A 27,065-nucleotide genomic window follows, 5' to 3' on the forward strand; every position below is an offset into this window, starting at 1 on the left:
ATTGAAAGTCAATGGTATTTAAGATCCTAAATCACATTTTAAAATGGGACTTGCGTGGCTTTAAAATTTTACCCTAAGTCAAAATAAAATTTAGTTTTCCTGACATTTTTAGATCTTATGTGGCCACTACATTTAGCCTAGTTCACACTTAGTTCAGAGTAACATAAAATAAATACTGAGCATAATTACTTGCCACTTTTTAAATGTCACTAATTGAGTGTTTACTTTTTAATTTATTTTTTTAATTCTCAAAAGAACTGTTAAAATTCAGGACCAACTGTCAGTAAAAAGATAATCTATTTTTATCCATTCCATAGCAAATAAAACCACCATAAAATTTTAAAATAGTTATAGATGTTAAAAATTGGATTAATACATTTTAAAACTTATTTTGTATGAAAAAAAATACATCCAGGCAAACAACTTGTCTTCTGCTAAACCCTAGGAGTGGGAAAGCAGGAGATCTGGATTCTATTCTTGACTCACTCTCAGACATCTGCTGTGATCTTGGGCAAGTCACTTTACCTCTCTGTGCCTCATCTTGGTCATGTGCAACATCTGAATAATAATGCTTCTCCACCTCAAAGGAACAATGGGAGGTTTATTTCCTTCATATTTGCAGAGTTTGGAGATCCTCAAGTAGATTATAATACCAAAGTGTCATTTTGATACAGTTTGACACAGACAAGATACTTTTGTAATGAAAAATGCTTATAGAACCTCAACTATATCAATGCTGCATGCTACAGTGTATTGTGTCACTGACTAAAACTGAACAGCTCCAAAGGCAATACTACTGAAAGCAAATGACATGCTTCTCACCCATTTCTAGTATTCGTTTATGTAAAGGGATAGCAGCAAGAAAGGGTTCATCTTTACAAGACTGTATCTGGGTTCCAACCAAGTCGGAGTTGGTTGCCATAATTCGGGCACTCTCTTCATGAAGGTTAACTCCAGCCATAGAGGCAACATCATTGATGTCATCGTCATCTCTATAACAAAAGCATAAACAAAAGATAATTTTGCATGAGATACAGTAACTTTTATAAATTAACTGCCTCCCTTAAAGGGAATAATCATGCAATGCTCCTGAACAGAAGAGGGAATCGGGGCCAATTTATTAGTACAGCCACCAGGCTCTACTTTATTGTGGAACACCCGAGACTCAGAAACAACTTAATGGAACATATCTCTTTGACCACTCAACATCAGGCAATCTGGAAATGTGGGGCAACTTGTGTCCAGCAAGGACAGAAACACCCACAATTCTATATGGGCACCTTTCCTTTGATCTGAAGCAGATGAGAAAGGTGATAGCCGTGGCAGCTATGTGACCAGCTGACAAAGGTTAGTAGTGACCGCAGACCACAAGGTACTCACTTTTCCCCCGTACACTGATAGCTTGGAAGTAGGGATCAATCAACAACAGTAATAAAACAAACAAAAACCCCACAGACATTGAAACCAAAACACCATATTATTTCAAATTGCTCAAGGTTCAAGAGAAACCCTAATCAAAACTACAATTGAGAACAACAAATCTCACAAAAATGCTGAAGAAAAAAAAGAAAACAAACCACACACACACAAATTTTTAGCCTAACATCCTTAATGCCTGTGATGGAACTGGCACCACTTCAGAGAAGCTAAACAAGATCACATGAGGCTGAAGATCCATTTCTGGCAAAGTCATATGAGCTTAGCTGAATATTGGACCATGTGAAGATAATCACAAACATGAACACATAGTTAGATAAACTGGTATGGAGAGTAAGCGAAGCTAGAACAAATAGGCTGGAGGCCCAAATCTCTGATTAGAGTTAAAACACAGGTGCTGACCATATTACAAAGCTGTTTAAGCTTACTTGGTTTTTAGTGAATGAAAACAAAGCACTAACTTACAAAGATGCCATACATGAACACCTAATAAGAATCCAGAATGCAGTAAGGAAGAAAAAGACCTAGGGTCATTCTTACAGAAATGGCTCTGAACTATTGTATTTACACTCCGTGGAACACCCTGTATACGTAGAACAAGCCCATGGAGTCTCTAACAAGCAAAACGCAAACACAATAAAAGCTGACACCATTATCAGTGTGTTCTCAAATGATTATGATAAACATGGGATTTTGCAAGCATCTTGCGAGCAAAATTTATATTATGGCAATGTCTACATGGACATACAGCCAATGTCATCACATTCACTTCCACCAGGACCCATGGTATACACATCTGCGCAGAAAAATGTGGAGAGCTACAAGTACCTTTAGCATTTTCAGCCTGTGATTCCAGCATTTGGTCTCTGAGACGCAGTTTCACCTCAATCAAACATTCATTCTAACAGAAAAATAGAGAAAGTATTCCCCATTTCCCACAAAGTTTATAGTATGACATACAGGCAAACAAATTTTGTTCTTGAACCTTAAGCCAAAAAAAAATTTACTGGTGATGATTTAAAAACCCTGATATTGACTCTCTCTGTTCAGACAACTGGAATTTTTAAACTGGATACTGAAAACAACTGCAAGGATCGAAAAAATATATGTATAAATAGATAAGGAACATTACATTTATATAAAAAGGTAAGTCAGAGACTGAAATGTTCATTGTGCCTCTTGATTAGTCATGTACTGAAATTTAATTGAACATTAACACCAAAGTAAACTGTGCAATGAATTGTTTTATTATTGCCCTCTACAAATGCTATTTTGTACGATTACCATAGCTTTAACATTTATCACTCAATAATTGGCAGAATTTTCAAGAAAAAACATAATCGTAAGAAACACCCCTTTCCCATTAACTTTTGGGAATGCTCATTTCTTCTTTCTTTCGTGTTCTATCCATGTTCCTCCTTGCCACCTGCCTCATAACAGTAAGCAGGAACTGAACTATTTACCTTACTGTGCTTTAATTATAAGTAAAAATCAAATGTTTGACATAATCTGAGTCCTAATATATAGCCCCTGATTAACATTCTTTCCGTATGGTAGTTTTTGATGATACTGTAACAGCAAAACTCAAAAAAGCCAAAAGTTTTAAAATTTACAGGAAAAAAGTAAAACCTACATGTGAATTTTGCAAGTGAAGAACTCTAAAGATACCAGTCTCAATAATACAGTCAAATAAACCTCACAAAGTAATTCATTTAAAAAAAAATCTTTTACTTCCATGTTTTTCTATTGAACTTAGTGCTCATGAAAGGTACAAGATACCCTAACGACTGAAAAAATCCCATTTACCCGCAAAATAGATATAGCATCAGTAACAGCAATGTTTCACAAACTCTATGCTCTTTCAGTGTTCTTTAACCCTGCTCTGGTGGACACACCTTACCATTCACACTTGATCTTTGTCTTCTCTTCTGAAACAGTCAAATATAAGGGGTAAGAGGATTGATGTGCACACTTTCCCACCGAGAAATGAACTGAAACTAGCAGCTCATTTCTTTGCCACTGGACTGCAGTTCAGTCTTTGGCCAGGCATCCACCATCAGACTACATTTGTATCACTGAACTGCATATAACGGCAGGTCATATGACGGCAACACATACAATAGAATTGCCTTCTGAGTGTATGTGACTCCACTTGGCTTGATGCCCCTGTGCACAAGCAGGGGGATAATGAAGTAAGATGTGCATAGGTGGGGGCTGACACCAGAGCACATAGATCAAGGGGATCTACCACCCTGCTGGCCATACAGCAAAATCATCCATGGCCCTGAAGAAAGGCTGTGATTTCTGCTGCTAAAATGAAGCCAACTGGAGTGCTCCATATCTTATCATCCTTATTAATCTATTGCCGCTGGTGAAAATAGTGTAAGCAAAGGACAAGATTTTTTTTTCCCTTGGAAGGGATAAGATTGTGGATGTGGAATCTTTTTGTGAGATGGCGCTGATCAGGATTTGAGGAAAGTGAGTGAAGGACAATAGCACAAAAAGAAATCTCCATACACTATTTGAGTAAAGTGTAGAGAACTTTATTCACTTAGGAGGTTTATACCCCAAAACCACAGTCTAATAGTAACATTGCTTTAAAATGGCAATGTAACTGGAAATTTATGTACAGTGCCAGCATTATTGTCTATACCTGTGATACTTGAGCAAATTATAAACCCAAATCATCAATATAAATAGTTGGGAAAAAAAGATAACCTCATTTGCAGTACAAATTTAAAAAGTACAACTATATATATTATGCAAAGGGATTATTACCATAACAGATTACTTCTTGCATTAACATTTGACAATTATGTAAATATGCATAAAGGGAACTCATACAGACATTTGGACAAACCAGGGGTATCAGTCAATTTGAATCATGAACATGAGACAATTATTTTACAGCCACATCACAGACCCTAAAAAGTACAGTATTACTCCTCACTATTTCAATGCCCAACTGTTTTCTCTTTACTAATTATTATGGTGATCTGCCTGCCTACCCCCTGCCCCCAAAAAAATAAAAAATAAGCTCCTTAGATACAGTTATTGTAAAGCTAAAAAAAAAAAAAGAGGGAAGAGTCATTATTTCCTGTTTGTGAAAACTATGTGGTCCTACCACACCAATTTAAAAATAAATTCTTATTGCTCTTTCTACTGTAGAGCAGTAAGAGTCACTGTACTGATGAAAACATTCACCCGCCTTAAGCCCTCTCTGCCAAGTTGCAGGGATGATGGGTAAACATCAAAAAAGTAGAATGCTAAGTTTACATAAAGAAGTTTATCCTTTATATTTATATTTATCTGCTAGAGATGCACTCAACTCTTTCCCCTTCTTCTGCACGATACTTTTGCCACCTAGTATTTTTTTTAAAAGTATACAAATTCACAATAAAAGATTAGAGTCCGTCCATTATAAACAACATAAAATAGGCTGCAATTAGCGGCAATAAACTATTTTTTTCTGGAGGGGTTCCAATGATATTATCCAGAGCATTTCAACAGCACTAATAGTTTAGTTCATCAGGAGAACCCCTGGATAGAGTAATTTTCTTGCATCTCACTTGCTAATTATTTATCAATAGTTGTGCAAAGAATAAAATATTACAGGAAAGGTAGAAAAAGAAAACTGTAATAATAATTGGTGATTTGAATCTCCCTCTTTTTTTTTATTTTGAAGAATTGTAGAATGGGGGTAAAGTGGTTTTGGATACCGTAAGGAGAAATATGACAAAAAACTGGCAAACATTGTTTCTCAAACATTTCCCATAAAAGTCAACTTTTCACTCCAGATCAATGGGTTTTCAGTCATAATTCTGTGGAACAAAGATGCCATCCAGTGGTAGGTTAGATTGATAGTTACTGTCTATTCCCCATTAGGTTCCTTTGCATATCACATTGTCCTCTAAAGGTACAACATAGCAAAGTAGCTTATGATTCCCATTTTTGTTGTATTGTACAGTTCTTAGGGTACTGGAAGCAGCCTCACAATGTTGTGTGTATTATTTATCAGTGTAGGACTGTTTTTTTCCCCTCAATCTCATAATGTTGTCTACATCTTAACAGATAGATGGTCTAATGGACCATTTTTCCTCCCATATGCAATCACACAAACCACCTTTCCTCCATTCATGTAGGAAACACAGGGCAATTATAGCATTGCTTACATGAAAAAATTAAATTAAGAAGGAAAGTAATATATATGTAGTTGTCTTAATGTAATTTTAATGATTATGTGAAAACAGAAAGGAGAACCAGTGTCATGTAGCCAGCCTCCTTGTGCATTATGATACAGTCTTTAAATACATGATCACATACACTTTTTGTCTCATACTTGTCAGCACAATTTGAACCCAAACCTTCAGATGCACTGCACACACCTATTCCACTGGAACTGTGTGGAGTATATGATGGTGGGAGTAGGCTGTAGTGTTACTCTCCATGTGCACCAACTTGTAGTGGTGGACATACCGCATACTTTGCCAGTGGGTTATACATCTATTTTGGAGACAGTACTAAAATATTGATATTAGAACTGGAGTTACCACACATATTTACAACTTTCTATTTTGGAATGTGAAATAAATTGTACATTTATCTAGCTTGAAAGATCTCTTTGGAAAAGCAGAGAATCTGGAAGCCCTACATCAGAAGTTTTAAGCAATGTACAATTTTGAGTCTAAATCATTGACAGTGTCCGTTTTAACTGTCTGAACAGGACAAGACGCTTTGCACATCATAGCGGAATACTGAAAGGTCCTAGGAGATTGATTCAATCACTTGGCTATGCCAATATGACACCATGTCACCCAATTTGGAGTGTCTTATTTCAATTATAAAATTGATCTTTTATTTCTAAAATCTGAAATTAAAGAGAGTAAACAGAGCTTTGTTTTTACAGATATTTTCCCTCCATATTATTTTACATATTAAAGGCTTTGTGACAATGTTGGAGGCGAATGCTTTCAGTTGGGGAAGGATTCAGATGTTCTGTCTTTGGCACTTCCAACATAAACATAAACTAGCTTTTGATAAAGTCCACTTGTGAACGTGCAACTATTAACACTGACCTTTTTATTTTAAAGGTTCATGGACCAATGGCAGTACACCACACGTGTTGGCCTCCAACATTAAAAGTGAGCACAGAGTTTCAGGGGAATTGTATTCTCACTTTATAGGCATAGGTTCCACGAGCGCCTCCTTCCATTACTCTGGCAGAACCAGGAGTGGTGTTGATGAGGTTCAGAGGTTACAAACAGCCAACTCTGAAAAACAGCTCAGAACAATATGGGGCCTTTGGAAAAGGAAGGTGAACCTAGATAGCCGCTCAACCTATCTACCCCATCTCAAACAAAACAAATCTACATTGGCAGTGTTCCCTATAGCCAGTCACAGCAGTTTCTTTGTTTTAAAACTGGCAGGTCTGTCTTCTATAATGAATGAGATCAGCCAGATGATGAACAAACAGACGTGTCAAGTTGCAATGGGGCAAGGAGTAGCGTGCCACAGAAATCAGTATTAAGTAGGTTCTTAATACATTTATTCCCACATCAAATACTTGGTTAACTTAGGTTTGATATTGCTCAGGAATATTTCTTCACACCATGAACACCTAAGAGCCAGTAAAACAAAGTTAAGGCATACATTCACGCCCACCCTGCCATGATGATACTCAACCATCCAAGAACACTAACAGCCTGTCTAACACACTAACTTTCAATTCAACAATATTATCCCTCCCAACGTACACAAAGAAGTGAAAAAATCAGATTTTCAGAAAATTAATTCTGTACTCAAAGAGTAAGTGCTGTAAATTTGGGGAGGTTACACTATATTATTCACTATGCTTATGCAAACAAAAAAATGTAATCCATGCTTAATGTGCAAATGTAAATGCAATCTAAACTATGGAGTCACTATTTCATCTCCAAACACTTGTCATTACAGTTAGCCATTCATCACCTCAATTTATAAATCCAACTATCAAAGGATTTTATATATACTTCCCAAGATTGTAGGACTAGCAGATTATCGTAGCAGATTAGATCATAATGGTGAGGCCCCTCGTGGATTTCAAGGAGACTTCTGTTTGTCTCTCCTCCCTGACTGTAGAAAGCACAACTTGGGAAATATTATTATATTTTTGGTATTATAGTAGCGCCCAGAGGCCCCCAAACAAGATGGGAGCCCGCCTATGGCAATAACATTCATCTTTAGGTATCATCACAGGTAACACCACCATACACATGAATGGGGTACTTCACATTTTTCCCGACAAATTTTAGCCAGGATGAGTTTTTACCCAAGATAAAACAACATATGAAGTTATGTGGGTTTTATTTTGGAGAAGTTAGGGGATTGACAACTGGGCTTATGAAGGGAAACTAGCTTCCATCTTAACTATAGAGCACTAACCATCACTCCACAATGCACTGTGAATCTAACTTTTACCATAGTAATTATTGTCAATATTGAAGGCTAAGCTACCTTTTGTGAAACCCTCAGTTCATATGTGCCTCGCAGGTATAAATCCCTCACACTCACTTCAGTAAAACAACATCTTATATTGGAAAAAATAGTTCAGCAAAATATGATAGACTTAGTGTTTACATGATTAAAAGAAAATGTCTAGAAAAATAAAGTTCACATTTCTATTACTAGTGACCAACCCTTTACCAAATGAGAGTGAAAAACTAAAGTAAGTTATTTTAAAGAAAGAGTATGAAATAATGAAACAAATATGCAATAATAAAGCACCAAGGGTAAAATGAATTTATACATAACACAACTATTTTTCAAAATTTTTGCTCTGCTTAGATGCCAGTTTGCCTTCTGGCTACAAAACACATTCTTCACACATGCTGGGAATGTTGAGGAAAACTAGTCAGCATTCAGAGGATTAATACAGATTTCTAGCTCTATGCCTTTAGGCTTAATAGTCAGACATCTATTTGTCCTCAGGAGAGGTTAGGGGTTGAAATGCAAATATGCAAACAGAATTCTTTGTTAAGATATCAAGAAAAAACTCGATCTTTATTACTGTTTAATAAATCCTTACAATTTTATGGATTTATTTAAATGCAGCATTGTGTCTTACACTTCTGAATGAGAAAACAATGCAAGAAAACAAACATATTCATTCTGACTAAAATTTGTTCTCTAGAGGAAAAATGACATACACCCTTGACAGCTTATTTACCAAACTCACTAAAGATTTATTGATTTATCAATCAGTGCCTTCAGCATTTGCTTCTCCCCTAGGGAAAATTAACAATTCCAACTAACCTAATATATTCTACGTATAAACTAAGTGAATGAAAGAATCAATCCTGGCACAATTTACAACATCCAGTTAAAAAAAAAAAAAAAAAAAAAAAAAAGCTGTCCCTTATGGTGTATATAAAATTGAAAGCCATGCTAACGAAGAATAAATGCCTATGTTGCTTACTAATACAAAAAATATTTATTAAGACAGTACAATTGAACCCAACATACATTTTAAATCATTTAAATACTCAGTGGGAGGCAAGTGCATTGGAAAATAAAAAATTGAATGATTTTGCTTCTAGATTAATACTAAGTACTACCACTATTAGTTGCAATGCTGACATGCCTCAGAGCAGAGATATTTCACAACGTCCTACAAATTCTCTTTAACTCTACCTGTAAAAGCCTAAGCTTGTCAATTAATTACTGGTTTGATGAGGTCAGATCAAAGTAAGTATCCTAAAGGAAGAATGTGACAGTCTAAGAATACTTTCCCATTTTAGCAAATAAATAGGAAAAAAAGGGAAATATTTTAAAAGAAATTAAAATGCATTTACATCAATAAAACAAAATTAAAATGAAGGTGGGAGGGAAATAGCAGTAAATATGACATTAGCCGTCCACTAAAAGTATTAAAAATGTTCAAAACATATAATGTACAATAATATTCATAAAAGTTTGAAGGGTATTCAAAACAACAGGCAAAGCAGCTCAATAAACCCATTCTACTGGGCTGAACTTCTGCAGCTCCTGACCACTACAGGCGCTCAGAGAATGCCCCAAGTTGTGCCACACAAACAAATCACATCAACAGCAAATAAGGCAATGAAGTTTCTCTCTTCAGTTCTAAAGAACAGAGTTTTCCCTAGGCTTCATACCTGCAGCTGACCTGCATAAGCCTATCTACATACAGTATATGCCCTGCTGTCACAATTAGGATCATCTCAACAAGGTACATCTCATATGAGTGTTAAAATCTGATTAATAAAAATAGCTGTATTGCACACTTACGAAAACCTCTTCTACATAGGTAGCTTCCTTTACTAAAAAAATAATTCATATTCACAAAAGTGATTTGTGAGGTTTATTAAATATTTTAAAAATCTGCATTTGGGGGGAAAAAATCTGGCATCTTTCCTTTTTTTAAAAAAAGTTGAACTAAATAAAACAGATTGCCATCCAATCAAAGTGCATGGGAAATCTAGGAATTATTGTAAAATACTGCCCTCTGGTGTTAAGCCCATTCTAACGTGTGTGTGTGTGTGTTTGTGTGTGTTTGTTTGTGTTTGTGTTTTTACCTGAAAGATCCACCTCCAGGGTCATTCAGCTTCATTTTCTGATTTGCAGAGACCTGAACACCAAAGCCCCCAGGACTTGGGCTGGCTTGTATAGTTGGTGCCTTCCCTACTGTGCCTGAAAAACACCAAGCAATGTTATTATGAGCTGTCTTAGACAATTTACATCAAAGAACCTTCTGTCCAGGAACCAAATTTAACTGTCTCTAAATTGCAAACAAAAGCAAGTTATTATTTTTAAAGGTTCCATTGCTGAAGAAGAGAGAACAATTTAAAAAATAAAGATGAATGCTAACTTTTTTTCAACATTTACTTATGAAAAAATTGAAGATTCTAACACTGCAAACCATTGTTCATAGCCGACTAAAATATAATTAATGGCAATAAATATGTCTGCAACTACCAGTAAACTGCTCTTCTACATAATCTGCACAGAATAAGCAAACAGGAACTGAAATCACTTATTTTAAAGGGTAAGCAAGTTTTACCATCTAAGAGTTTTGGTAAAGATCATGTTTAAAGATATTCAATAATACTGTAGTGTTTTGTCTTTGAAAAGTAAAATATATTTTCTTATTTTCCTATATAATAGTTCACTTTGTTACAATGGACAACCACACATTTTCAGAGTTAAAAAAACAGTTTGAGTTAGTTTTACACAGTACATAAAAATATGTAAAATTTGAAACAAAATCCTATTTAAAGCCCTACACTTATTTTCTCATTTAAAAAAATATTTTGTAAGCAGTTCACTTCTATATCTATACTATGTAAAACTACTTTCAAATACACAGTTATATAAATCAAAGTAAAGATTTTCAAATGGGCCTAGGTGTACTCAATTCCCATTGAAAGTCAACAGGAATTGGTCATCTAATTCCCATCAGCGCTTTAGAAAATTCCAACCAAAACAAACAACAAATTTCTGTTACTAATTAGCAATAAAAATTACCATAAAGCAATAGAGCTCTGGATGATCAATGCAAGGAAACTTTATACCAGGGCTTGCATTAAAAAGTTTTGATCAAGTGGAATTTTTACATTTTTAAGTGATACTTCAGTTTACTGCTTATGTACTTTATTAGTCACATCCACTCAGGCTATAGGTGGTCTGGTTCTCTTTATTTCTCTTCAGTGCAAAGCCCTTTTTAGGCATGTATAAGATATTAAAAATTAAGGTCTTCTGAATTGATAAGTTCTTCCCTTTTTATGCTTACAAATCTCAGTTACTATTAATGAGTTACATGCACATGTAGAGAAGACCTTGAGACACCTTCGAAATCATTTGAAAGACCTTCCTGCAGTAGTCTTATGACTCATTTATTATCTGCAAGTGGGCATGCTTTCATGAACCTTTGTGATTTATATTATTTTTTGTTTCATAAGCCCTTAAAACTAAAACATGATTAGCTGAACTAATAAATTATTTAACATATGCTTTTCTGTAACAAAAGGGTTTGCCTTGACTGAGGACAGCATTTTTTTTTTATTCTAAGATCTTTGTTCAACTCCAGTCTGAGCTCTCAAAACAAAATTTATTTGACAGTCTTTGTTCAATCCCTCAGTCTACCGTGTATTACAGAAACCTCTGTATGAAGCCTCAATCTTGGAAAATCCACAGTAAGATTTAGGCCATCAGTTTCTAGACCCAGGAAATGAACATGTATTGTGACATAGTGAAGATCCATGAGATGACACAAATAGCATCAATCCTTTAGCTGGTCAACTCATGTATCTATTTCAGATAAACTAATTAGAAGACTTTTTATTGAGTGAACTGGAAAGCATGGGATAATGAACGAAATAGAAGAAAAATTAACATAGTTCAGCATGTGCTATTTCTGTTCAGGAGACTCAAAGGGGCATTAATAATAAAAAAGCTGCAATGGCTCTGGCAAGGTGTAACAGATTTAGTGTATACTGTTAAAATAAAGTAATGAAATAGTAGTAATGTTCATCCAGAATTAATTAGCTTCAATAGCTTGATTCTTCTATGGATGCTAAACTTTGATCCAAGAATATTACAGAAAGTACAGCAATGCAGTAGTCAATCCTTTAGTTTCCTGAAAGCAACTGAAACATACATAAACAGCCATATTTAAACTGTATATAGAGAATTAAATTCCACTTGCCTTCACCCTATGAATATGGATTTTCTCAAATGGATCTAACAGAATGTAATTAAATATGAGGTTTTAAATCTGGGATGATGTATACCTCTTTTTCTATTTTAAACAGCTACTGTATATATATAAGCTACAATTTCCTAGGTTGCATACTTTGTTGTTGCAAGGCCCAAAGCAAAGACAGAAACCTTGATAATGATCTCTTTGTTTATTTAGGCAGCCCACCACAATTTGCAATCACTTTTGTAAATTAAAATCAGCTGTTGGATTGGATACCTCAAGAGACTGATAATGACATACAGAGTCTTTCACCATTAGGTCACAGGTTTAAGTATAGGCAGCAGGGTCTGGAGGAATGAGCCCAAGATTAGGAGTTCATAGGTGCCTAGTTCTAATCCTGGTCCTGCCAATGATTCACTCTGTAGCCTTTGCAAAGCAACTTTACACCGCACTGGCTCAGTTTCCCCAGCTGCATGGCCTGGTATACACCATTTTTGTATTGGTGCAATTACTTCAGTAAGGGGTGTGAATTTTTACTTAAACAGTTATACTGGTACTGTGGATGCAGTTATACAACTATAAAGATGCCCGACAGTCTGCCTACACTGCCTACACTGTACTGCTTTAACTATACCAGTAAAGTTAAAGCAGCACAAACCCCATTATACCAGGATAAAGGTGCTTTGTCCTGGTATACCTATTCCTGTATGGGGAGGGGAACGTGTTATATTGTGAAGACACCCTTATACCAGTATAACTGTGTTCACATTAGGGCAGTGGTTCTCAAAGCCGGTCCGCCGCTTGTTCAGGGAAAGCCCCTGGCGGGCCGGGCCGGTTTGTTTACCTGCCGCGTCCGCAGGTTCGGCCGATCGCGGCTCCCACTGGCCGCGGTTCGCCGCTCCAGGCCAGTGGAGGCTGTGGGAAGCGGCGCAGGCCAAGGGACGTGCTGGCCGCCCTTCCCACAGCCCCCACTGGCCTGGAGCGGCGAACCGCGGCCAGTGGGAGCCGCGATCGGCCGAACCTGCGGACGCGGCAGGTAAACAAACCGGTCCGGCCCGCCAGGGGTTTTCCCTGAACAAGCGGCGGACCGGCTTTGAGAACCACTGCATTAGGAGGTTGTACTGTTTTAACCATACTGAGATAGTTAAAGCAGTATAACTTACATGCAGACAAGCCTGTAAACAGAGATAACAATACTCATCTCACTTAGGCGAGTTTTAAGAATTAATGTTTCTAAATGCTTTGAATGTGTAAAGCTTTATATAAATGCTAAGAATTATTCTTTAGTCAAGATTGTGACTATCACCTATTACCACCTGATGGCCAATCAATGGGCTACATGAAATAAATGTGTTTTTTAGCCACAGTTTAACAGAGAGATGTCCACATCATGCAAACTTCCATCACCATTAGCACCACTGTTGGCATTCTCAGCACAGAGGCCAAGAACTGAATGGGCATGGAAATCAAATTAACCTTCTCACATTAAGGTACACCAATCAGGATTCGAGTGTGAAAGCTTGCACTCTCATGACATATTAAATAATTTTTGTGTTAATAGTGTCAGTGTTGTCAATCCAATACTTCTTTTAAGAAGTAAACTCACTTCAACCCTGACTGGAAAAAGTAGTCCCAAGAGTGAAAAGATAGACCAGTCTCCAGGCCCAGGCAACCCTTGGCCTCTCTGAAGTGAATGGCCAGTTAGAGTGTCAACTGGTGCTAATCGTAATGGCGGGTTTAGGATGTATATACTTGCCCATGGGCAACAGGAGGGACCAAACTACTCATCAGACAGACAATAATGATTGTAGACATTCCCAATCTAGACTGGATTCAGACTGAAGACCTTAAGATGACACGCTCTGTATACCATTACAAATACGCAGTTATCTAACTGCCTGCATCCAAAAAGATATTTGATAACTGTAAAGAGAAACAAGGTTAAAGATGGCAAGTAATAAAGGGGTGCTGGGAAACACAACAAGAACCTCTAGGGAGATAAGGAGGAGAGAATAAGCCAGTCCATTAATCTATCTTTGCACAGCTATATGGAACACCCAGGTTCAATACCTCATCTCTTGCACCCCAGACTTTTGGTGGCTAGGTATGTTGCATGCAGCACTCAGTCTCTGGCATCACAAAAAGTGACTTTGGTGGCAAATGAAAGGCATATAGCTGAAAAGTTTCTCAAAGGGGTCCTACCTGGTCCTCTGCAGCTGGAAAGACAGTGGCTACAATGTGTGGCCTCAAGGGTGAGAGATAAAGCAGGGAGATTAAACCAAAGCATTCTCAGGGCTGCATCAGAACAGTGAAGAAACTCTTTCTCACACCAGGGGAAACAGTCATACAATAAAACAGTAAAAACCAAATCCCTCACTTCATTCCAACCGTCACACAAGAAACTGCTGAGTGAAACCTGAGCAATTTAGGATGTGGCCCTAAATTAGTAGTTACAAAACAGTTAGCTATATCAGACTGAAAAATATGTCAAAATGATATAGTGAAAACATGCATTTTCAGCCAGGAAAAAAGTAAAAGGTAATGTCAAGCCTGCCAATGTCAATGCTAACTTTTTCCCATGCTACTACTTTGTAATAAAATTACAATGAAATTCATACAAATGTAACATAAGCTCACTAGAACATTTAAACCCATACCTTGTGGTCTAATGGTCTGAGTTATTACCACTGGCATCCTAATCTGGGTAGTCTGGCAAGCAGGGTTTCGTTTCACAGTTTGAGCAGATGTTGACTGGATAATCTGCTATCATTGAAAAAAAAAGTATACTTATATTATACTCTATACACAAATACACACAACATATATATATATATATATATGTATATATATTTACTAATATAAGCATGTGGGTCTCTAAAGCACAGCCAGCTGGTGACAAAAGTCATATTTATGTCATGTATGTATGTGTGTGTGTGTGCGTGTACACACAACCACATACATGACATAAATATGACTTTTGTCATATATATACACAAACATGTCAGCAGTATGCTTTTGAAAAAGAATAACCACAAAGACTGTTTGGCAAAAAAGTCATTTTCTTGATCCAAAAATGTTGTATTTCATTGTATTAAATCTCAAGTGGTTATGCAAGACCTGCAGTCACACACACAAAAATGGGAAACAGGGACTTTTTATAGTCACTATGTCAGCTTTTAACTTGTACCTTTTATTTTTAAAATCAGAGAATTTTATTGCTTCAGTTAATCTTGGGCCAAGGCCTATTGCCCTTATTGAAATTCTCAATTAAGTCAGAACGGGATAAGAACCTTTCAACTTGATCCCTTATAAATAAAAACAGAACAACAAAATCTACAAGGGTCACGTCTCAATATCATCAAAATACATGTTCATGATATCAGGAACAGGATAGCACAGGTGTAGAACAGCAGACTGTCGAGTACACGTGGCTTTCTCAGAGGGAGAAGAAATCCATAAACAAACTAAAAAATTGCAGGAAATGTTTAATAATTTTGTATGTGAGAGAGAGAGAGAGAGAGAGAGGAACTGCATCCACTTTAAAGGATGGTAATGACACAGCCATGACTGGTTGAAGATAAAGCTATACAGACAATTCAGGGTCCTGAAGACATTGCAACTCATGCAACCTTCACAGTCATGGCTGTATCATTACCATCCTTTAAAGTTGATGCAGTTCCTCTCTCTCTCATACAAAATTATTAAACATTTCCTGCAGGAAGACTGTACTACAGTTCAGATTGCAACCTAATTTAATATGTTACACTGAGCAAACAGGAAACAATGCATCTTTGTTTGGCTCATCAGCATTATTCTTACAAACTGTACCCAAGAACACCTTACTACTATACAGGCCAAACCCCAGACTTAAAAAAGAATTTTGCAGGGTTATAAAATACAGTGAAAATGAGAAATTATGTTTTCAAATTAGTTTTGAAAATAGATTGAGAAGGAATGGAGGTAGGAAGATAAAGGAAAGTTTTCCATCACCAGAAATTGAATAAAAGTTCCTGCATCATAAGCAGTGAAATCATGGGAAGAGGGAAGGAGATTGGGACTAGTTAAGCCGAGGGAGTGTGAAGAGGAACTGATTGAAACATGGTTGGTGGGGTAGGCTAAACTAAGACTATGGAGTTTTCAAAACAAGGGGGGGAAATTCTGAATTGTGCCTGAAATTAATGAGGAGACAGTGGAGGAGTAAAAGGATGAGCATGATGTTTGGTCATGCGTCTTTGTACGTGAGAGAAGACAGGCAGCACCATTCTGTACATGCTGGAATTTGGAGAAGTGGGAGGCCATAGTCAATCTGAGAGGAGACAAAGACATGCATGGATGAGGAGTCATCATAACTGTGTACACAAGCAATATTACAGAGGTGGGGAAACCAACTTGCAAAAACAGGAAAAATGGGAGGGAACAAGAAAATTCAATGAAAAAGGAGGCAGCTACATTTATGGACACGGAAGGGAAAAGGAGGCTGGGAGACAGAGCAGTTGGATGTATCTGAGAACGCTCCTTTTGCCCAAGAGAAACACTCCTCCCTTTAAAGCATTTGGATGAACCAAGACAGGCAATGAGTGAATAGGGAAGAGTCATTAAAGACAATTATCATCAGAGCATCAGCCAAACTTCAAGGTAGAAAAACATGATCTAGAAGAAAAAGAGGAGCTTGGTAACTGAAAATATTAAGAGAATGGAGAACTGGATTTGAATGCATCTTGATGCAGAGGAAGAATTACCACTAGATGTAGAACAAGTGTGCTTTAATAGGCAGGAAGACAATAGTCCACAATGTCATAGAGGACTCTGATCTGAAAGGCAGAAAAGCTAATTTTCTCAACCACACCTCTCTCCAGTCACCATGCTTACAATATTCTTTCAAACTAAGTTTTACTCTGGTGATAAGAGTAAACTTCTCCTCTCTATGATGTCAATACCTGTTTTCATTTCCGGAGACATTCTACTCTCCTCTGAAATGATGTAAAATGATAGATTTTAAAGAGTTGCAAAGGTTTAATACCAAAGACAAGGCAGTTATTGATAGTGGCTAAACAGAGAGAGAAAGGGTATGGGCAACAGGAACAATAGGAGTGGAGAAGAGGGTCCAGAAAACAGACAGTTCTCTAAGAAAACTTTCAGGTGAGGTAGGGTATAAAAAGTGAGTATAAAAAGAGGATAAATATACTGGAGTGGAAAGCAGAAAAAATAAAGTGAAAATAAAAAGTATCACCAAATTTAAATAATAAAATAAAATAATTTAAAAGAAAGGGAACCCCATTACTCCCTGTCCATGCTATCTGCATAGCCTACACATGGCAAAGAGCATCTAATAGCAGGCTGCTACTCCCCCTCACAAGCAGGTGGGCAGAGAGCTGGCAGGCAAGGGCAGGGAGTGAGCATAGTACAACCTCCTGTGGCAACACAGCTATATGCTGGCTGCTTAGCTGGCCTGGGTTGTAAAGTTACAATCCAGTCCTTTGTGCATTAAAACAAGCCTTACACAGAAGCACCTCAGCCAGCAGCTTGAGCATGCTGAACTAACAAACCACGTTTTCACACAATTACATGCAAAACATAGCAATAAAGGCAACAGCATAGGAAATAAACACACTGGAAATGATACAATTCTGAATATAATATTTTCTGTTTGGTATTTTTTATTTTTTTCTCACAATTAAGTGACAAAATATTGTGGAAGAAATAAATAAGCCACTTAACTTGTATATGCACACAGTACAGAATGGCTATGGTCTGATATGACATTTATCTTCACTCATGAGTAAACACTTGCTAACTCACTTGTGGCTATGCCACTTGTGATTTATCAGTCTACTCACTCCTGAAGATAAATGCCATATCAAACCTTAGCTATCATGTAATCTGGCAGCATTAACTCACTTCTATCTTGCTTTTGTGGGTTTAGATTTCATATATAACATTAATGTTGCTATCCGGGGCCAAATTTTTACAACTTGCCTCAGAAATGATGCTTGTAAAATTGCATATGCAATTGTGTTTTCTCCCCTCACATTAATAAAAAAAGAAAATTAAAAAAAAAATCAAACAGACAGCATCTTCTAGTAAAAAGTTCTTTTTCTCCATCTTGACCAATATTGTGTTGCTGGATATACTCTTTCAAAGAATCAGTGAAGTCAGAAACGAAAAAAAAACCCAAACTATTAGGCCATCTAACTCCTCTCCCACTTACTATAAGATTGTTCTCTATAATATATTCTCTAATCTATTTTTAAACGTTTCAAGCAATGGGCCTTTCATCACTTCCTTTGGGAGACTATTGCACAACCTAATAACAGATCTTATGGTAAGGATATTTTCCCTTAAATTCAGCCGAAATACTACTTCACTTAATTTTATCCCTATTTATACTCCTTTGGATCACACTAAATAATTCATCACCCTACTTTAATGTTTAAACCCTTAAAATATTTGTAAACGTTTTTCATGTTCCCCTTTAGTCATTGTTTGACCAAGCTATATTTATTTAATTCTCTTAATGTTTCCTCTTAAATCTGTCCCTTAATCACCATTTTTGTTATTTTCTGAATTCTATTTAATTTGATTTTTTTTTTTTATATTAAGGTACCCAAAACTGCATGTTGTATTTTTAGGGAAGTGCCACCATTGGTGGATAAAGGCCACCCCAATGGTCCATATTATAGCACCAAACTCACATTTGCCTTTTTGCCACTGGCTTACATTGCAAATATGTATCAAATTTACAGTCCATTGTCATGTCTAGGTTTCTTTCTCCATTAATGCCTTTTGAATATCTACTGTTCACTGATTATTTGCATTTCAAATTTATTATACGCTCATTTGAGTTCAGTGACAGGACCTATATGCATAGGTTCATTAATACAAGCCACTTTTTTACCGCTTTCAGTAAACTTCCTCAAATCTTCCTTTAAACCAGTAGATACCTAATGATCAATCCCAGCTGTCTTCCAAAGAGAAAGTAGAGGAGAGTGGTGTCCACTGAATCTCCAAAATGCATTCAGAATCCACCAGCTCAACAGCAAAGACCCAAAACCAAAGATTTCAGTAGAGTAGTGTGGGTTGGGGGAAAGCAAAATCCCCATATTATCAGGTATCCATGGTCTGCCATTTTATTTTACTTCTAATTTCGTATTATTCCACTGATTTAGCAGCATTCCCCAGGCTGGCATAGTGGTTAAGAAATATCTCAGAGTAAATATTGTTCCGGTAAGCAGTGGCAGATTAGCCACTGGGCCAACGGGGCCCATGTCCAGAGGCCCCGGCCAATTGGGGGGGGACAGGAAAAACGGGCAAGCCCGTCCCCCAACCCGCCTGGCATTCCTGCCAGGGAGCAGGGGAAGCCCCTGCGTACCAACCCTGCTCCCCAGCAGGAGCACCAGGTGGGCAGGGTAAGCCCCCGCACCCAAACTCTGCTCCCTGCCAGGAGCACCGGGCAGGTGGGGGAAGCCCCTGCACCCCAACCCCATTTCCCCAGCAGGAGCACAGGGGTCTGTGTGAGGGGGGACTGCAGGTGGAAATGATGGGGAGGGGCTTTCCCGCTTGCTCTGGTCCAGGGCCTCACAAATCCCTAATCCACCTCTGCCAGTAAATCCTAGTTATCTCTTTTGGACAACATGCACTGCTTTCATAAACACACATTTTCTAACCAAGAACTCAGAACACAAGCATTACATTTGTAACACCAACAGACCCCAGTCGTCAGCAGGTGGGATCGAACCTGGGACCTCTGGAGCTTAGTGCATGAGCCGCTACTGCATGAGCTAAAAGCCAACTGGCTGTTAGCTAAGGTTGTAGAACAGGCTCATTAATATCTCTCTAAGTGGTCTCGGTGCCACTAGATGGGACAGAGCGCCACACCCAGGAGGTGTGTTAGTTACACATTTATATTTCTTTGTGTTTAAACTAAGATTTTTTACCAAAGGCAGTCTGAAAGCTAACATTCCTACTGCCATTAGAGACCTACAGGTTTGCTGTCCAACCCTAGAACTGACTATACTTCTTGAAGCCCTTTGTTATCATATTGCAGTATTTCCTCTTTTATCAGCTATTCTATCAGCAAGTCCATACCTAACATAGCAAGTGAATATGAATCATATGCCTACACCCAAATGAATCAAAACTGAAAGGAAAAATTAATTCTCCAGCCAAGTTGTCCAATAGCAAAAAAGCCTGGTCTTGATCGCACTGATATCTCAATCTAACCTGAAAAATACAATACATACAGTGCAACACACAGCTGGATTATCACCACTAGATATGTTACATACAGCTTCAATACGTTCAACAAATATGGAAAACTTCCCTTGTTTGGTTTCACAGTTCTATCACTATTCTTTACCTGTAGTACCCATAATGTGCTAAGTACTGTCCACATACACGAATACACAGTTCCAGCCCCAAAGTATTCACAGTTTACTCAAACCTTGAACACTGTGGCTTAGATCAAGTATGTAGGTGTACAAATAGGTTTTTGGCTCATCACATTCGTCACTCATCAATATTTTTTCAGTATTGAAAGGAAAACCTAATCAGACATTCCATCCAGCTTTCCTTAGCTATCAAGAATTAATACCACCACCTCGGTCTTTCACCCGCAGATATCAGGGTGCTTTACAAAGGAGGTCTCATTACCTCCTCTTTGATCCATCAGCGGCATCATACTATTTTGAAACTGAAGTTTTCTTTGTCTCCTACTGATTTCTACATTCATGCACAACAACTGTACATGGTCCCTCAGATGAAAACTTATATTAAAGCATCCCCTCACACATCTAAAATGGTGCTACCAATCTCACTTCAGCTTTGCGGCAACATCTTGATGCTGTCATAAAATTTTTGTTCCATATCTCTTTCTTAAATGAGAAAACAAGAAAACTGTTTTCTTATTATTTTGATGCAACTTCAATTTGAGGGAAAATTCACAAAATACTTTAAAACAGCAAACTGAAACAGCTTCTGCGTGGGACTTTCAAGATTGCTCAGCATTGGCATTATCTTGTTGCCACTGAAGCTAATGGGAGTTTGACCAGAGACTTCCACAGAATCAGAGTTTAGCTAATGAAGGACTTTAGAAAAGTCTACTGCCTCAATGCAGGATGTGAGACTGAGTGAGGCTGGGGAGCCCTGAAACACCTATATTATAGAATAGCTATATATTACAACCAGGATTGTCCAAAGGTTTCAGAGACACCTCAAACTCTGACTCCTTTGTAAAAATCAGAAAAATCAAGAGTCGAAGGCACTGAATGACTCTGTAGACAGGCTGGCTCTAGAGAGGCTATGCTCCAAGTAGTTCTGCCCCTTTAAAGCTGGACAGTCTGCAAAGCCACCTGAAATTATCTTCGGTGAGCTCCAAGTCTAGAGTATCTGAAGCCCAGCAAGCTTTCTCCCTAAGCACTGGTCAGCTTTAGGCAGGCCAGCTGTAATCTTCCTCTGTCGGACTGTCTTGGGCAATCTGGACAAGGGTCCTTGTTGTGCTCTGGGTTTGGGGAACACATACCTCAGTGTCTGCCTGTAATTGGAATAGTGGTTGTTGTGGTAACTCAGATAACCTAGTACAATGATTGTTGTCAGATGCTGACTTAACCAATATAGCACAATCTAGGCGATATAACAGGGCTTTGGTTAACCTGAGGTTCAGTTCAACCAGCCTTACTACTAATAAACAACAGACACAGAAGTACAGATTTATATAAAGCTCTTCTTTATATAATGAAACTTTTGTCTATGTTTTCTAAATGTATTTCCATCCTGTAGTAGTCCTTAAAACACACTTTTTCTGGCAAGTCAAGATGCAACCTTCTGCCTCTGCAGCTATTGCTACTTCATGAGGCTACAGCAGTCATTTAATTTCTCCAAATGAGATTAAAACACATACCTAAGAACAGTCATTTTACCAATTCACAATACAGAACTGTCATATTGCATGGCCCACCTAACCAGTGATTAAAACATGCCACTTTTTAAGTTGCCAGCTATGATACAACTTCATTTCCAATCAAATGTATGTACAGAATAAGTTAACAGATGACTGAGCAGGCATTCTTATTGCTACTCTGTACCATTTTGTTCGAAATAATACAATATTCCGGAAAAGGTTTTCCTTATCAGAGAGGAGGGAATTCACATGGTTAAAAGAGAGGAGCAACAGCAGCTAAGTCCAGATTCAAGATCACATCCACATGTCTCGTAAGGTCAAGTATCTTAGCATCTCAGAAAGTTCATACAGTTCACTACAACTGTTCTCCTACGACTTTGCTACTCCTACTATAAAATAATTATTTTTGATTTTAAAAGTTAATGATTAAACTGTTTTAAGAAGCATATGTACTGTCCAAATGACATGGAGCTCAAACGGGCATTTAAAAATTGTGCATTGTTACTTTTTAATTAAATTAACTATTTAAAGTTAAACATTTCCCCCAAACTATTTATTTCCTTTCCTGAGCCTACTAGTTCAAGGAACAGTCATGTGACTAACAAGTTCTGGCAAAGCTGTTATACTTGCATTTTAGAAACCCGATAAAGCAGAATTCCATCAGCTTAAAATAATACATTCAAATTCGCTCGTCTTAATTTTTAAACCAAAGTTGCATACTATACTCACTTACACATATGAACTGCAAACAAAGAAATACTTTTCACCATTTCACAAAAGTGATTAAGACAGACAAGAATGGACTGCCGTATCATTGGACTTAGGCTTTTGTAGAAACTGAAAAAATACATACACAAGGCCATATATGCTACATACTATGGGCCCAATGGTATCACCCTTACTATCCACAGTGAGTAGAACTTTACTAGATGAGCAGTCCCATTGAAATCAGTGGGGCTGTGTGCACGTAGTAGGATATTATTCAGTGTCAGCAAGAGTGGGGAACAACATTTTGGTATTGTGGTTAGACCAAGCTGATTGGTACAGTAAAATTCTTTTCTTCTTCATAGTTTTCTAATTAAAAATGTACAGAAGAGTTTAAAAAGGGACCCTCCTTTTTTGTTTTAAATCAAATTAAAATCTAATCAAAGCAGAATAATTTAACACTGATTACATGATCATATGATCATCTTTAAAATCTTAATTCTTCCTTTGTCTTAAAAAGCTAGCTCTCTTATACTGCTGTAATTAGGTAAGTATCCACTGTAACTATATAAAAATCTCTGTGTCCCAGAAATGAAAGCCTTGATCCTGCAAAGACTTATGCACATCCTTAGCATTATAAAGTGACAGTACTTCCATTAAAATTAATAGGAATACTCACAGTACATAAAGGTGAGTATGTGAGTAAATCTTTGTAGGGTCAATACCTAACATACCATATCAGAAAGACAAGATAACGAAAAACAGAAGTATTTCCAAATTAGAATGTAATAACGGAAATAAAGAGTAACTTTAAAACCACTATTCAACCTATTTAGAAGTTTTCCTTTAAGTTTAGTACCTACCAGTTGGGAACTCTGATTTGATTGTACTAGTTTAACATGAGGAGGCTGAACTGTATTTGATACAAATGTGCAAATGCTGTTTGGTTGCCTTATTCCTACTGTCTGAGTTGTGACACTAGAGGAAATACTTCCAGAGGCAGGTTGAGGTATAACTTGTGACAGCTTGGTTTGTTGAAGCGGCTGCTGAGATGGCTGTCCTTGCAAAACCGAATGTTGGCTATTCAATAAAGATTGTCTCAATGCCGGCAGACTTTTCTAAAAAAAAAAAAAAACAAAAACAAAAAATAAAAAGAAGAAAAATGGGGAAAAAATCAAACTTACTAAACCATCAAAAAAAGAGTGTTTTTGAAATGTATACACACACACTGGAAAGCATAAATCTTTAAAACCAGTTGTATGACCTGTCTAGCACTTCAGGAGAAATAAACTTGTACATTTTAACTTTCTTCATATTTTATATGAAGAGGGAAAATTCAGCATGGATCTCATCACAAGTTATTAATTTTGAATTTGGTTAACACAGTGAGCTAGATTATGATCTATCCTAATCGGACCACACAGGGGATTAAGGCCCCAAAACCAGCAGCCCATTAGAACTACCTGAAGCATGGATTTAGATCCTGCGAGGAGCAAAAAGTGGATGGGGAAAAGCGGAAGGGCAGAAATGAGCACCATTCCTACTGTGTGCTGGCAGAAGTAAGCTGCACTCCTCCAAGGACTGCAGTAAGATACCTCTCCCCATAGAGTACCTAAAGCAAGAAGATTTAATTGTGTGTGTCTTAGGGCAATAGATGTATACTGTATTATTACTGATGTACTGTAGTGACTTCATTAGAAAAGTGTGTTATTGTGTGCTTCATGTTCAGACTGGTTCATCCAAAAAAAAAGTTCTAAAAGAGTACACTGTATTTTATGAATAAACTTTTTAAATTATCTTCTTTTGAAGTGCTCCTCCAGACAGCTGCAGGCTTTCGCAGTGCTTACCCCGGGCTGTAGTCACTTTTAACTTCTGTTTTTTATTTTAAAACATAATTGTTGTTGCCAAGAAATGACTTCAAAGAAAGGGAAGAAGTTAAAACTTTTTGCCAGAGATGGCTGAAGAAGGAAAGCAGGGAATAGTGTAAAAATAAAGAGTTAATTATATCCTAGAAGAGAAGAGAGGAGAAAGGAAAGGAAAGGAAAAGGAGCAGGGAAGGAAGAATTAAAAAACGAGAGGAAAATTCTGCCCTAAACCAACAGATTGCAAGTTGGGAGAAAAACAGAAAACTATGATAACTAGGATGTGGGTGAACAACAAAACATACATGTTTTACATCCAGAAGCTTATGTTGAGCACCAGAGCCAAATTCTGCTGACTCTGCTCACATAAGTAAGCAGCTGGAAGTCAATGATAGTTTTGAATAAGTAAGGCAAGCAAAATTTAACTGCATGTGCTAATTTTGGGGTACAAGAAACAATCTCATTTGATACCACATTTTATAATATTTCTCCAGATGTTCCTCATTATAGGTGAGCCCTGCCCCAGGAGGACCACCCTGACAGAATTTACTAATCAATTATTTCAACAAAAAGCAACAGCATGTTCCAGAGAAGAGTTTAGTAATCTCCCTTACACACTGCCATGTACACTGAATGTACTTGATCGCTTTTATGTAGACTAGACAAAAGCACTCAAAAAAAGTATCTCAACATGGGTACTACAAACATACTGGTGAAGTAACCTACCATACCACATCTGACCGGTGTCCTTTATTATAGACAATACCATGTTTATTTATCATAGAAAACCCATTACAACAATAAGATACCTAAAGTCATGAGGATTGTCTTTAACTACCTATATTAAATATGATATAATAAAGCTGCCAAAGACAACCCATTTCTTCACATAATCCATTTAAATATAGGAATATAATTTTCAAGTAACCCACAGAATATTTATGTTTCTAAATTTGAGTTTGTCTTCTTTTTCTATGTAATCTTAACAAAAATGTTCTAGACAAATAAAACTGATTACGTATTGTGTGCTAGTTTGTACAGTCTAAAAAAAATTAAACCTGAAGTAATTAAGCCTATTCGGTAGATAAAATTAAGATCTAAACAATATTTATATTCACCTTCAGGAAAGGTACTAGATAAGGCTGAGGAGATGATTTCAGTTCAGACTGAAGGCAGCCTGTAAATTCTTCTGGATCAATCTTTGCATCCTGAGGGGGGAAAGAAAAAAATAACTATTTGGGATTTTCCTGTTTTCTCAAAGAATGAGAACATATACTAGGACAGGCTAACATTGTGGAAATATTTATATAGCTAGATAGATAAGCTACAAATGAAGAGGGACTTTTAAAGTTCAAAGTCCCTCAAACTCATCCACAGCTATAAAATCTTACTATCAAGAACTAATTTATATTATCAAAAAGAAAAGGAGTACTTGTGGCACCTTAGAGACTAACAAATTTATTTGAGCATAAGCTTTCGTGAGCTACAGCTCACTTCATCGAGCTGTAGTTCACGAAAGCTTATGCTCAAATAAATTTGTTAGTCTCTAAGGTGCCACAAGTACTCCTTTTCTTTTTGCGAATACAGACTAACACAGCTGCTACTCTGAAACCTGTAATTTATATTATATATACTGTGCTTCTCAGAACTGAGGAAGCTGTGATCTTTATGTATGCAACTCCCTCAGGGATGCACACTTAAAGAAACAACTGGATCCCACAAACATGCAAGTGTTTATTCAATACTGCCATTCTGTTGATTACTTTCAGACAGTGATTTCTTTAAAATACTAATCCAAAAACTGGTGTTTAAAAACAACCTTGAAAAACTATCATAACATTTACTAGCCCTGGCACAAAATCTGTCAGGATAAGAAAAAGATACTTTACTTGATGGTTAAAAAATAACAACACTCAGATGAGTGAACAAGCAGAATTTTGAAAGTCTGATTTAAAATAGAAGAATTATATGTATGTATGTATGTATGTATGTATGTATGTATGTTTATTAGTGAAGATGAAGGATCTATTGAAGCTAAGTACATTTTTAGTGTTTCTGAAACTATCATTAGTTAAATACTTATAGGCTGTTTAATGATTCAACTATCCCACTCTTGAGCCTCTCTGTGGTTAATTTAGTATAATAGCGAAGAAACAAAATATACCTGCTATATTTATTTTTCAATGTTTTAAACTTAAATTCTTTAAAACTATTAGCTTTCAAAAGTTCAAGCTAATTTTTATTGGAACCACTAATATTTTCGTTGGATCATTTTTATGTGGGAAAGAGTCTTAGACTTTCCAAATCAAAATATTTAAAATGTGCAAGTGTTCCTTGATGATCAATTCAAGACCATCATCTTCTTTCAGGTGCATATTCCTTGGCATACACAAATAACGCAAGCTTGACGATTTGTCAAAGCCTTTGATAAAGTCTGTTTGCAGTGTATTTCTGTCTGTAGTGTACACTGTAG

The 27,065-nt window shown here is 36.9% G+C and overlaps 1 protein-coding gene across 1 annotated transcript in view; it reads right to left on the reverse strand.

Annotated features, from left to right (window-relative positions):
• LOC141996592 (transcription initiation factor TFIID subunit 4-like) overlaps positions 1-27,065 on the reverse strand; it is a 187,394-nt gene that overhangs the window by 135,088 nt on the left and 25,241 nt on the right. Inside the window, exons 6-10 of the mRNA XM_074968744.1 lie at positions 25,711-25,800; positions 23,594-23,848; positions 14,788-14,893; positions 10,008-10,122; positions 823-992 (exon numbers count right to left, since the gene is read on the reverse strand). Of these exons, the coding sequence (XP_074824845.1) occupies positions 823-992; positions 10,008-10,122; positions 14,788-14,893; positions 23,594-23,848; positions 25,711-25,800 (736 nt within the window). The remainder of the gene's footprint in view (positions 1-822; positions 993-10,007; positions 10,123-14,787; positions 14,894-23,593; positions 23,849-25,710; positions 25,801-27,065) is intronic.

Source organism: Natator depressus, chromosome 12 (assembly GCF_965152275.1).
Source record: "Natator depressus isolate rNatDep1 chromosome 12, rNatDep2.hap1, whole genome shotgun sequence".
Lineage (NCBI taxonomy): Eukaryota > Metazoa > Chordata > Testudines > Cheloniidae > Natator > Natator depressus.